The sequence below is a fragment of the Parasteatoda tepidariorum genome, chromosome 9, assembly GCF_982258835.1.
Source record: "Parasteatoda tepidariorum strain Cologne lab strain chromosome 9, Ptep-v5.0, whole genome shotgun sequence".
Classification (NCBI taxonomy): Eukaryota; Metazoa; Arthropoda; class Arachnida; order Araneae; family Theridiidae; genus Parasteatoda; species Parasteatoda tepidariorum.
Window position 1 is genome coordinate 94,197,385 of NC_141763.1, and position 13,192 is coordinate 94,210,576.

At 30.9% G+C, this 13,192-nt stretch overlaps 1 protein-coding gene across 1 annotated transcript in view; it reads left to right on the forward strand.

Annotated features, from left to right (window-relative positions):
• Positions 1–11,268: 11,268 nt before the first annotated feature.
• LOC107457216 (uncharacterized) overlaps positions 11,269–13,192 on the forward strand; it is a 106,454-nt gene continuing 104,530 nt past the window's right edge. Inside the window, exon 1 of the mRNA XM_043047809.3 lies at positions 11,269–11,579. Within this exon, the coding sequence (XP_042903743.1) occupies positions 11,468–11,579 (112 nt within the window). The 5' untranslated portion in view covers positions 11,269–11,467. The remainder of the gene's footprint in view (positions 11,580–13,192) is intronic.

Consider the following 13,192-nt stretch of genomic DNA (forward strand, 5'->3'; position numbering starts at 1 on the left):
AGCATTTTTTTGCAAAAGTCACTATAGGTTACTACAAAAAGAAAAAACAAATTTCCAAAGATTCGGGGATTTTAAAATTAAAAAAATGTGAAGCTTATTTTTATATTAAATTTCTATTATATAATTAATACATTCTATTATAATATAAATGTATTCTTTTTATATTATTTGAAACTTCTTTTAACATTGAATTTTGCTTTCTAGTTTGTTATTTAAGATATCTTAAACGTTCACTATTTCAATGATTTTTATAACGCACTCCTGCGTTTTAAAGTTTTATAAAATTAAATTAAAATTTAATGCAATATCAATTTCTCTTCAAATTTCACAAAGAATTTTCTTAAATTTTTTAAAAGGAAAATTAAGGTTAATTTGAATTTTCGATTTCCTCGAAATGAATTTTGAAATCGTGTCCTTTTTTCGTTTTGCATTTGCACTTTTTAAAATCAGAACATTTTACTTTTTACTCGTTACTGCTTAAAGTACTTGTACTTTCATTCGGTACTTTTAAAGAGTAACGATCGAGAGTATCCAATTGCTTGGGAGGCGAGGCACCGTAGTTTTAGTTCGTTAGTATGAAGGGATAGAATTCGATGAATGGATACCACTACTTGCAGTATTTGCGAAAGACTAGGAGACTTGTATTAAGTTCACCGGATCTTGAGCGTTTGTTGTGAGAGCTGTATCAAGTTCATGCTTGTGTGTGTGGTCTCTCTTGCTGTTAACAGTCGAGTATGTGCAGGATCCCATTGCGTGTAAATGAGACTGAGAAGCAACAGCGAGAGGAGGATGATAACGCAGTCAACTGTTCAATGTGAACCATCCATCGATTTAGGCGAATTCATATCACTTCCGGGTTTCTAATATGGGGAGAGAGCTTCCGACTATGTCACCCTTCATCTCTCAAAAGGAAACGCAAGATTAAATCAGGTTAGCATGCCTTATATACTAATGAATTGATGTTTAATAATAGTAGTGGTAGTTACGCTACGAAGAAAAGTCCTTAACTGACTTTACTCTTAACGTCTTATTGAAATCATGTTTAAGTGTAAGGAAGCTTAAAACTGTAATGTCTCAATTTTTTGAAACTTTCTGGCAACTTAACTTACCGAAACATTATATATGAAAGATAATAAGGAAAACATCTTGCATCAATTTGACAATAAATTCGAATCGCAGTTTTACTTAAATGATGTTCAAAACAATAACGAAAATTGCTAGAAAGTACGAGAAAATATAAAAAATAATCGTAAAATAATTTGAGAATAGGTTAAGCTATCGTAAAATAATTTGAGAATAGGTTAAGTTATCGTTCATCTTGCATCAATTTGACAATAAATTCGAATGGAAGTTTTATTTAAATGATGTTTAAAACAATAACAAAAATTGCTGGAAAGTACGAGAAAATATAAAAAATAATCGTAAAATAATTTGAGAATAGGTTAAGTTATCGTAAAATAATTTGAGAATAGGTTAAGTTATCGTTCATCTTGCATCAATTTGACAATAAATTCGAATGGAAGTTTTATTTAAATGATGTTTAAAACAATAACAAAAATTGCTGGAAAGTACGAGAAAATATAAAAAATAATCGTAAAATAATTTGAGAATAGGTTAAGGTATCATTCGGTAACCAAAACTGTATTTTACCATACTGTTTTGGTTACCGAATGATAACTAAAATTTGAACTGACAACCGTAATCAGCCAGGTGAAAAACAGCGAAAAACCGTTTTGTCAACAACACAGTCTTAAACCTTCAAATATACGGATAGAGTTCGGAAAAAACGGGCATTTTTTGCAGTGATATTTTAATTATGATTAGTTTTTAAAATGATATTTTGAAGTCGAAGAGACGATTCGTGTTCTGTTCCGTCGTGACAGATGCGTGGGTGTATTCTTTTAATCCATCTCTTTCTATCTGCAGGACGAATCACTGGAAATTAAGCAATTTACGACACAGAGTCTTAATCACTTCTCTAGAAATTATTATAACATAAGTGAATGAAAGAAAGAAAAAGACGATTGTGTGTCACATGTAGTTTTTGGCGCTGACTGGAGCAATTACCGGAGTTGCGGGAGTGTAATATCTCTATGGATTTATGGGCAGTTAAGAACAAATGAAAAAACCTTGGCGGTATTGGAAGAAGGGGGTGGGAGGGAGGGAGAACAAATATTGTTCAATGTTTTGATGTTTCTTTTGTGCCGATAATGAGAGTTCGTCATCACCGAGAATTGTTTTTTAAAAATTTTCATCAGCAATTATGCTGTTGGGACAAGCTGATGGCTCCAGTGTGGGAGAGAGAGATTGTAAAATTTTCCCGGCGATTACGACTCGCTTTCAATTAAAGGAGGCGACGAAGCCTTTTAGTTTTTAAGTGGTTTGATAGACGTTTCATATTACAATCAAATGATGATTTAAAGCAACAATTTGACACGATTAAAAGTTCAAAACGGAAAGGAATTGGTGTAATAATGTGTTCAATAAACGTTTTGTCAATTTGATAATACTTGATTTAAGTGTGGGAGCTTTAGAAATTTGTTTCTGAAACAATTTTCGATTGGATACCTCATTATTTAAAAACTCGAGGGGAAATATTAGCAGCGTTTTTCGTTATCTTCTTGTCAAGGAAAATGAAGAAAAAGTCATAGTTTAATGTCCTCACTTTTGAAGCAAAGTTATAATTTATACTACATACACATACACAGTGAAAACTGCATCTGGTAATATAATTTTGTAATAGGCAATATCGCTCCGAATCTGATGTTGGTCAACCCAAAAAATTGGGGGAAGGATCACTTTATTCCGGGAGAACATCAATACGATCGTTTATATAAGAGTTGAAAGACAAGTGGCGTAACTACCACAACGATTTTTAAATATCAATTCACTAGTATATAAAGCATGCTAACTAGATTCAATCGTGAGGTACCTTTTAATAGTGTAGGTTGGCATAGTCTAAGACTACACTCCCCACATTGGTGACCCGGACGTGATATGCCGACTTCGATGGATGATCCTTATTGAACAGTTGATTTGCTATAGGTTATTGCGCCATTGTCCTCCTCGCGCTGTTGCTTCTCAGTCTCATTTACACACAACGGGATCCTGCATACATTCGACTAATAGCAACACAGGAGAGACCACACAACCATGAACTTACTACAACTCTCATAACAAAATCTGAAAACTCGGTGTGAACTTAATCTTAACACAAGCTTTCAAATTCCGGTAAACTTAATGCAGCTCTCCCGGTCTTTCTCAAATACGGCAACTAGCGATATCCTTTCATCGAATTTTATACCTGAAAAATTCTGGTGGGGGAGTATTGTGGCGTAACTACCGCTAAGATAATTAAACGTCAATTCAGTAGTATATAAGACATGCTAACTTGATTCAATCTTTTGGTACATGAAGGTAGACATAGTCTAAAACTATTCTTCCTAGAGGTGTTATTTAAATGTAAAACTTAAATTATGTAGATAATATTACACGGAACACTCGTACTTTAATACCATACTTGAATTAATTTCATTTCTGAAAGCACCAATGTTGGCGCGTTTGGAGTATCAAATATTCAAGAAACGATCGCGAGTAGTTTGTTTACAATCTGGAATGAGTTGGCGAGAACTTGTTATTTTCAACTCTCGTATTCATCAACAGAATCGACAATGTGTAGTTAAATATGTATGCGTGGTTTTAGTCACGTATAAAAGATAATTATATTTTAATTTTTCAATTACTGAGAATTGTATACTGAGAATTGTATTACTGAGTATTTTACTGAGAATTGTATACAATAATTTTATAATGTCTAATTTCTATCCGTTTCTGATTTATTAAGTCTACTTCAAATTCACTTTAAGATTCTCCGTGTGTTACGCGCATGCATGATATACAAACTAATCTAATGTTTTTGAATTAATGCATATATGCATTCTAAATTAATGATTCTTATTTTATATTTTATTTTTAGCCAGCGTTGAACAGCAGACCCAATTCTGAGTTTATAACTAGCAATTTTCAAATCCGAAACCTTGTAATTTTGATTCCAACCCAGAAAGCAAGGAAACTCCTGGATCAAGCATTGGGATAAACAAGTTTTCATGGAGGATTTTTTGATAAAACTTGCTAGCATTTGCGTTGAGGAAAAAAAGAAAACCTCCCACAGTTAGCCCGGCGGCAAGGCAATTCTAATCCATGATCTGTCTACCACCCAAGTAATTTATAAAATAACTTTGAAATTGCTTGTTTTTCACTTTAACGGTCTGTCATTAGTTATTTCATAGAATAACGAGGTAAAGTATGAAAGTTTTCATCTATAATGCACTTTAACTGACTTTTCTAGTTATTTCATGAAATATCTAGTTATTATACGAAATAACTGAATTATATTCTTTAACGGAAACAGTATAGTTGACATTATTTTTGTACCGCCATACGTTATGTGTGAAATCACCGTACTTAACTCTTGGTTTTTGGAATTTTACTACACCAAGAAACAAGAATAATTCGTTCCATGAGTATAGTTCATTCACCAAGAGTTGGCACTTGGCTCCACCTCCTTGGACGAAGAGTTCATTTGAGAGTGAGAGTAAGAGGAGAAACGTCTCCGCGCTTGAAATTGAAGCAACCCTTAATGCGCGTCAAACGCAAACATCGAATTCTTTTTCAGTTACATACTTCGCTTTATCATCTGCTATTATACCTTCCGTTATCTAGCTAATTAAATATATTGCAGCAAAATATCTCAAAAAGGACAAACTATTCACTCGAAAGAGAGACATATCAAATTTATGAAATATTTAATGTGAAAGAATGCGCATAAATATTGCGAAACAAATATTTTTGTCATACGATAGCCAAATATCAACCTTGTTCAGTAGTGTTCACACCCATCTCCCAAAAAGTAGCGAAATCGTATTATCGGATGCCACGTGACGAAGGCGGGGCCAAGTGCCAACTCCTTGTGAACGAACAATGGTGAAACCCCAAAAATGTTCTTACTTTTTACACTACTTGTCGTAAAGCAGGTGTCACCATGTTCGGTAGTCAGTAACATTAAAATTAATAATTATACTAAGATACTCATAAGAGACAGTAAAATAATTTTTACCTTACAATATAAAGTAAGAATTTTTATTCTGGGATGCGTATACACTTACAGGGGATGGACAAATTAATGGAAACACTTCTTTACTAATATATTTTTTCATATTTCTCATAAAATACTTATAGAATCATTTTATAACAGGGCTCGAAAAACAGCCCGTTCGCCCGTCCTCGACGGTCAAAAATTCTCCGCGGACAACGAGTTTCTCGAATCCGACGTTCGCGCGGACGGCCATTTTCCCGTTAATGTTCGTGATACATTTTCAATTTTTGTTATCTTATAAGAGTCTTGTAAGTTACAACATAGCAAAATGACCCACAATACAGCAACATACTGCGCATATATTGATGTTTTCTCTGTCTGGGAGTACTGCAGCGGTTGAAAGGGGCTTTGCAGCAATAAACTTACAAAAAAACACAATACATACTGGTCTTAAACAAGAAGCTTTAAAAGCAATTATGAACATCTACCTAAATGGGAAACCCCTTTCAGATTTCTGTTCAGAAACCTCTGTAAATCATTGGCTTGATTGTGGAACTGACAAACGTCATATTCGATTCATTTAAAAAACGCAGTACCCTCGGATAACTTGACATTCCAGATAACTTGACCTCTGTCGTTTTAATTATTTCATAAAAGAAATAAATTATTTCATAAAAGAAATACTAGGTTACTATTTAACCTAGTATTTCTTATATTACTGTATAATGTAATCCTAGTAACGATTAATTCATTGTGCAATTTATATAAATGTTTGTAATAATTAGGAGAAAATTATATTTTTATTTGCTTAAAAGCGACGGGTTAGTTTCAACGGAGGACGGGTGCATTGTTGGACAATCCGTCCTCGGGGACGGGTAAAATTTCTGAGCTTTTTCGAGCCCTGTTTTATAACTTTGTTTAAGTGCTTCAATTATGCTAGTTCTCATACTTATCGATGAAGTTTAAAGTTTTTTAGAGGTTTGATTGACTGACAATAAATTACAAAAGATAAATACTGTTTTTTAAACACCCTATGCCAAAAAATATCGCAACAATTATTTAGATTATTATATGCAATAATTGCACAAAATTTCGTAAGCCCAGCTTAAATATTTATGGAGATATGGACATTTTTTTTAAAAAAATAATTATTTTATCTTACGTTTATTTGTTATAACTTTAAAAATATTCTATAAAATCGAACTAAATTTTTAGAGCAAATTAAAATTAATTTCAAAATTCTCGATATAATTATTATTATTATTTTTTTTTTTTTTGTAAACTGTGCAATATATATAACATTTTTATGTTATAATTTTGTAGTGAATCGTATTTGACAACTAAAGAAAGAAGTCCGATTTGAATATCTGAAAAATTTGAAAAGTTTCAAGCAATTTTCTAAGTACTTTTTGTACTTTTTAAAAGAACTCAAAATGATAAGGGGTTTTCTACAAATAATATTTTGTATCATAAAACGAAATTAAATAACAAATAATAATTACCATACAATAAACGTTCATGCACCAAAATATGATTGTATAAAGAAAAAAAACATCCTAAAAAAATTTTTTATGGGGAATTAAGTCCAATAATGCTGGTGTCATTTTTTATAAATCTTGTTTAATAGTACAAAATATAATTTGTGGAAAACCCCTTATTATTTTAGCTTTCTTTTAAAAAGTATGAAAACTATTTTGAAAATGGCTTGAAATTTTTTAAATTAAGATATTCAATTCGGAATTTTTTTATTAATTGCCAAATAAAATTCACTTTAATATTACGAGAAAACAAGCTTAACTGTTTCCCGCTCATGCGTGGTATAAAAGAATTACTTTAATTACTCATATCTTGCACAGTTAAAAAAAAAAACAAATTCTCAGTTTCGAAACAATAATTTTTGAAATCAATTTTAATTTGTATCAAAAAAAATTTTTATTGAATGTTTTCAAAGTTAAAGCAAAAAAAAAAAAAAAAAAAAAAGGTAAGAGAAGGAAAAAATAAAAAATTGTTTTCTTCATTTTTTTAATGTCCTTATTTCCATAAGTAAAGTTTACGAAATTTTGTGCAATTATAACATATAATTACCGAAATAGTTGTTGCAAGTTACAAAGTTAATACTACAATTTTTGGCATAGGGTGTTTAAAAATACTATTTTCGATTTTGAAATATACTAAATCGATTTTAATATTTACGAAACACTTCCAAATTTACAAAATGATTCTCTAAGTATTTTTCGTGAATAATCAAAGTATATGTTAGCATAGAAGTGTTTACATCCTTCTGTCCAACCCCTGTATGCTCTCAATTTGGCCGCCATATTGTCTCTATCTCGAAATTGCGTAATTATTCACCTTTAAACTTCTAAAAATAGTCAAAAGCATTGGTGGTTATACATTTAAAATACGCCTTACCATTATATTACTCAAGAATGTAGTTAAATGGTAGAAATATTCTCTAATTATTCGATAAATGTCCATAAAACACAACCTTCTTCTTTAACGTGCGACAGATTTGTGTAAGTTTTATTGAATTATTGGTGTTTAGTTTTAACTACATACTTTAAAAATGTAGGAATGCTTGATTCGGTATTAACTTGCAATAACGTAAATATTTTCACAAATCTCAGAGTTTTTCAACTCAAAATTCGGTTAGGTATTGCACCACAGTTTTTTAACGGTTAAAATGATAAATCCGGTTAATTTTAATACTAACCTGTCAATATTAATAATAACCGCTTCTTTAAATCAAAGTGAGAAATATCGTAAATTATTCACTTTAACCAGTTATTATTAATTATTACCGGTTATAATTAATAATATAACCGGTTATTTCTAATGAAGTTTGGTCAATGTAATTAAACGGTTTGTATAGTATTGGGACATGGGTGTGCCTCTTCGTATGTGTGGTACGGTGGAAGGGATAAAACCGGTTATTATTAATTTTAATCGGTCAAAATTATTGATAACCGCTTCTTTTGGTTAAAGTGAGAAATAAAAAGGGGAGATTTCCGTGTCGTGATGTGGGGCAGAATAATCGCCAAGTTTTGGCGATTTCTGAGCAGCAATCCACGAGAAACAAAAAAAAAAAAAAAAAAAATATCCTCATGGAAAGGAACCAGCTCGAAGGGTATAACTCGTAACCACCCCAGGTAAACATCCAAAGTTTCTTTTTCCTTCTTTTTTTTAAGGGAAAAAAACCATCGAGTTTAAAATCAATTTGGTGCCTTAGAGATAGTAATTGGCGTGGCATATCACCGTACGGAAATATCCCCAATAAAATCGTGAAAGAATGACATTGACCAAACTTCATTGGTCATTATTAATAATAACCGGTTTTCCTTTTAACAGGCTTATTTGATTATTTATAATATTGCCGGGTTAGTATTACTAATAACCGACTATTCGCATTGACAGTATACACTAATTCTTATAACAATATTAGTTTCATAATTAAAGAAACACGCATCACAATACTAAGATGAACTGGACTTAACAAAACAGGAGCGAATAGAAATTAAATATCACAAAATTATTTAATACAGTTGATATATTTATATAAATCTTCTTATGAGAACACAATTATCTTTATAACGCAACCAAAAACATACACGCCTTTAATAATTGTTCTGTTTCTGCAGAATGCACTTCTGCAGAATGCACTCATATTCTCGTACTCGATTTAAACAACTTAGCGTTGTCATTTCTTTCTTTCAGTTTTCTGAATACAACGTTTAATGATATTCTTACAAATCGGCGAACTTGGAAAAGCAAGGCAACTTTGTTGTTGTTGTTGTCTATTTTAAGTGACCAAGTGACCAAGTCTATTTCAAGTGACTAAGCCTATTTTAAGTGACCAAGTGACGTAAGACAACAACGTCAACTTTGTTGTTGTTGTTGTCTTACGTCACTTGTCAATGCTGACAAGCCTATTTTAAGGCAGAGTGTAGTGCCTCGCGTTTTCCAGTGGCGCCATCTAGGGTTAAGAATTCGACTTCTGCCATGCACATACGTCACAGCCCGTTTTACAGGGAGGACATATTCACAGACCATCCATTTATCCATCCACAGATCGTATCTTTGATCTGAACCAGAGCACTACCAATCTCCGATCTAGAATCCCCTGAGGTTGTATTGATTTGTTATAGGAACTTAAAGGAGTTTGTGACTCCAACAGATTTAGCCTGCATTAGTCACCATTTCATACATGGGGAGTCTATGGCCAGCGGCGATCGAAATCACGACATCTTGGAAATGGGCCCAACCAGGTTATCCCGGCCCAGCAATTTCATTAAAATATAAATGTAACGAACGTTTTATTTTTAATTATAACTACATCTATCATTTTCTATATTAATAATATTTAGTGCAGTGTTTTTTAATTTTATACAGTGAACCGCTGCTTTATTGTATAAAAATTCATACTTTTATTTGTTGAAATAAAATATTTTTCTTTTCCAAACAATAGTTAAAATTTGATTTTACAATTACAATACTACTACTAATAATAAATACAATACTACTAAGAGTACTATTTAATATTCTCCAATGAAGTTATTTACTAAGAGATATTAGTTGATGAGTCAGTTGGGCAACGAGGGAATGAAAAAAGCGAATCAGTGAATCAGTTACTCATTCGTTGAGAGAATCAGCAAATGAGTGAATCGGCATGTTTGTGGATGAGGTAATCAGGGAATTGTCGAAATGTTCATTAATAAAGGAGGAGCATAAACTTATAATTTGTAGCAGTTATTATTATTTTTTTTAAACTACAATTATTATTATTTAAGCCTTTGACATATAATTTTTATTAAACAAATTTTACATACCTATTTGATTATTTTACATTAGTTAAGGTCAGAAAAAGTGAAAAATATTATATTCAGCACTTTAATGATTTATGGTTATGAAATACCGTTGTCTTTTTCTGCGTCAAAGGGAATCTTCCAAATACTCCCAAAGAATAATTTTTCAAAGTAACACTCATTTAGATGTAAGAGAAACAGTTATTCGTCATTGAAATTTCTTTAGTTTACAAAATCAATTATTTATATATATTTTTGAATATAAATGAAATAAAAAAATGTTAAGCTACTTTTTTGTATTCTATATTTTAATGGAAATATAATTCCAATAATCCAACAGATTTTTTTCAGTAACTATTAGACTGTTTTTCATAATTAAAAAATATCAAAATATATTTTTGCTTGTAATTAGAGCGTAAGAAAAATATATATAAATAGAACGCCTATGTCCCATCTTCCTCAAAGGGTTAAAAAAAAATAATAGTATCTATTAAACAACTTTTCAATTCGTAGTATAAAAAGACCAACAATGCTACACAACTAAGTAATAAAGTATTATTCGATAAAAAAAAAAGTTAAGCTGTAAATTTTATAAAATGTTTTTAAAGAAATATTATCATAACTTTAGTCAAACAAATAAAAATATAACATGTTCTACACACAACAATTAATTTTATTTTGTCTTATGTCTAATAATTTGTTTGTTTTAAACCATTTCTCTTCGAAATCAAAAACACATATTTTCTAGAATTCTAAATTATTTCTAATAAATTTTGCAATCTGGAAATAACATTTTTATTCATAAAAATTGCCAAAATAACAATTAAAATTAGAACAATTTATTTTTAAGAGCTTTGTTTTGTGTCTTAGATCGAATGATGAACTAAAAGCTGTAAGAAAGTAGTCTAGACCAAAAAACATCCCCATCGTTTGCAAAACATCATTCTTGAATGAGAACAAAAAATCTTCATCTTCAGAAAGAAGGCGTGCCCCTTAGCAACCCTCACCCGCTATCCATCCACCCCCCTCTGTCCACTCCATGGTTGAAAAAGGCGGCATGCGTGCTCACACCGTAACACCCCCCACCCCCTTGAGTTATTGGATGCTCTGTTTCGATTCATCCTCTTCATTATAATAATCGTCCACCCCTCATTTTTTCGTTCGATCCCCCCCCAAAATTCATCCCTTTATTAATACTCTTTTTTCCGACTCTCCTCAGAGCCTTACGATTATTTATTTATTTACTGAGTGATTATTTGAGACCGCAGAACCGCGCGCGCGCGCCGTTCTCTCTCTCTCTCTTTTCCCCCGTTAATAATTTCTCCGCCCCTGTACCACCACCCCCACAAAGTGTTCCCAAGCACGTGATTTTTATTCGGCCGTCGAATCTCCCCGCGCGCGGTAGGGTGGTTGGATTTTTCCCAGTTTGTTATTTTTTTCCTGTCTTGGGTCAGATTTTCTAATTGTGATCGAACAGACGATATTTAATTGTAATCGAAGTGAAGAGGAAGAAAAAATCGCTTGCAATGGATGCAATCGGAAAGATCTCTCAGATTGTCCGGTCGGAGAAATGACGGACTCAGCCGGACCACCGACGATAGGAATCTGTAAAGACCGGCCGTTTAATTTCGGGGAAATGGGAAGCGCTTTTCGTGTGGTTACTCCTAAAAGACCAAGAGAGGGTAATATACATATTTTTTTTAAATTGTTATAAATTTCTCACATTTATATCAACATTTTATCTCAATTTCTCTAAAATCTCAACTGAGAATTTAAAATATAAATCGAATGTATAAATTAAAGTTTGTTTTTTTATATATGATTGCAAATCTCAATTGATATTTCAGCTCAACTTTTTTTTTCTCAACTTCTCTAAAATCTCAACTGAGAATTTAAGATATAAATCGGATCTATTAACTAAATTCGGTTTTTCAATAAATTATTACAAATCTCAATTGTTATTTTGACTCAACTTTTTATCTCAACTTCTCTAAAATCTCAACTGAGAATTTAAGATATAAATCGGATGTATTAATTAAATTTGGTTTTTCAATAAATTATTACAAATCTCAATTGATATTTTGACTCAACTTTTTATCTCAACTTCTCTAAATTCTCAACTGAGAATTTAAGATATAAATCGGATGAATTAATTAAAATTTGGTTTTTTAATAAATTATTGCAAATCTCAACTGATATTTTAACTCAACTTTTTATCTCAACTGTGAATTTAAGATATAAATCGGGTGTATTAATTAAATTCGGTTTTTCAATACATGATTTCAAATCTTAATTTATATTTTAATACATCAATCAGTTATAAATTAGATTGGTTTTTCATTATATGACTGTAAATATCAATTGACAATTTATCACATCAATCAGTAACAGTTTAAATTGGTTTTTCAATACAATAATGCAAATCCCAATTGACAATTTAACCTATTTATCAGTTATAGTTTAAGTTGTTTTGTCAATATATGATTGCAAATCTCCATGAACAACTAATAGACCTATCAAATATAGAAGTTGGTTTTTCAGTATTTGATTGCAAACTTCATTTGTCAATTTAAGACATGAATCAGTTTTAGTTTAAATTGATTTCTCAATATGTGATTGCAAACTTCGGGTAAAAATCAGAACTATTAATTTTAGTTGGTTTTTCAATGTATGATTGCAAATCTCAATTGACAAATTAAGATAAAAATATTAGATCTATTAATTCAAGTTGGTTTTCAATATCGGATTGCAAATCTCATCTGACAATTTAAGATAAAAAAAAAAAAGATCAGATGTATTAATTCAAGCTCGTTTTTTAATACATGATTGCAAATTTCAATTGACAATTTAATGTACCTATCAAATATGGAAATTGATTTTTCAGTATTTTATTGCAAACTTCAATTGTCAATTTAACATATCAATCAGTTATAGTATAAACTGGTTTCCCAATATATGATTGTAAATCCCAATTGACAATTTAACATAGTAAGCAGTTACAGTTTAAGTTGGTTTTTCAATATATGATTGCAAATTTTAATTGACAATTTAAAATAAAAATCAAATGCAATAATCCAAATTTGCCTTTAAATATGTGATTTAAAATCTCAATTGATAATTGAAAACTTAATATACCCATCAGATATAGTTTAAGCTGGTTTTTCAATCCTTGATTACATATCGCAACTTACAATTTACGATATAAATAAGATGATATAGTTTAAGTTGGTTTTTCAATATTGGATTTCAATGCAGGACTGATAATCTAAGATAAAAATAGAACATTTAAAACACA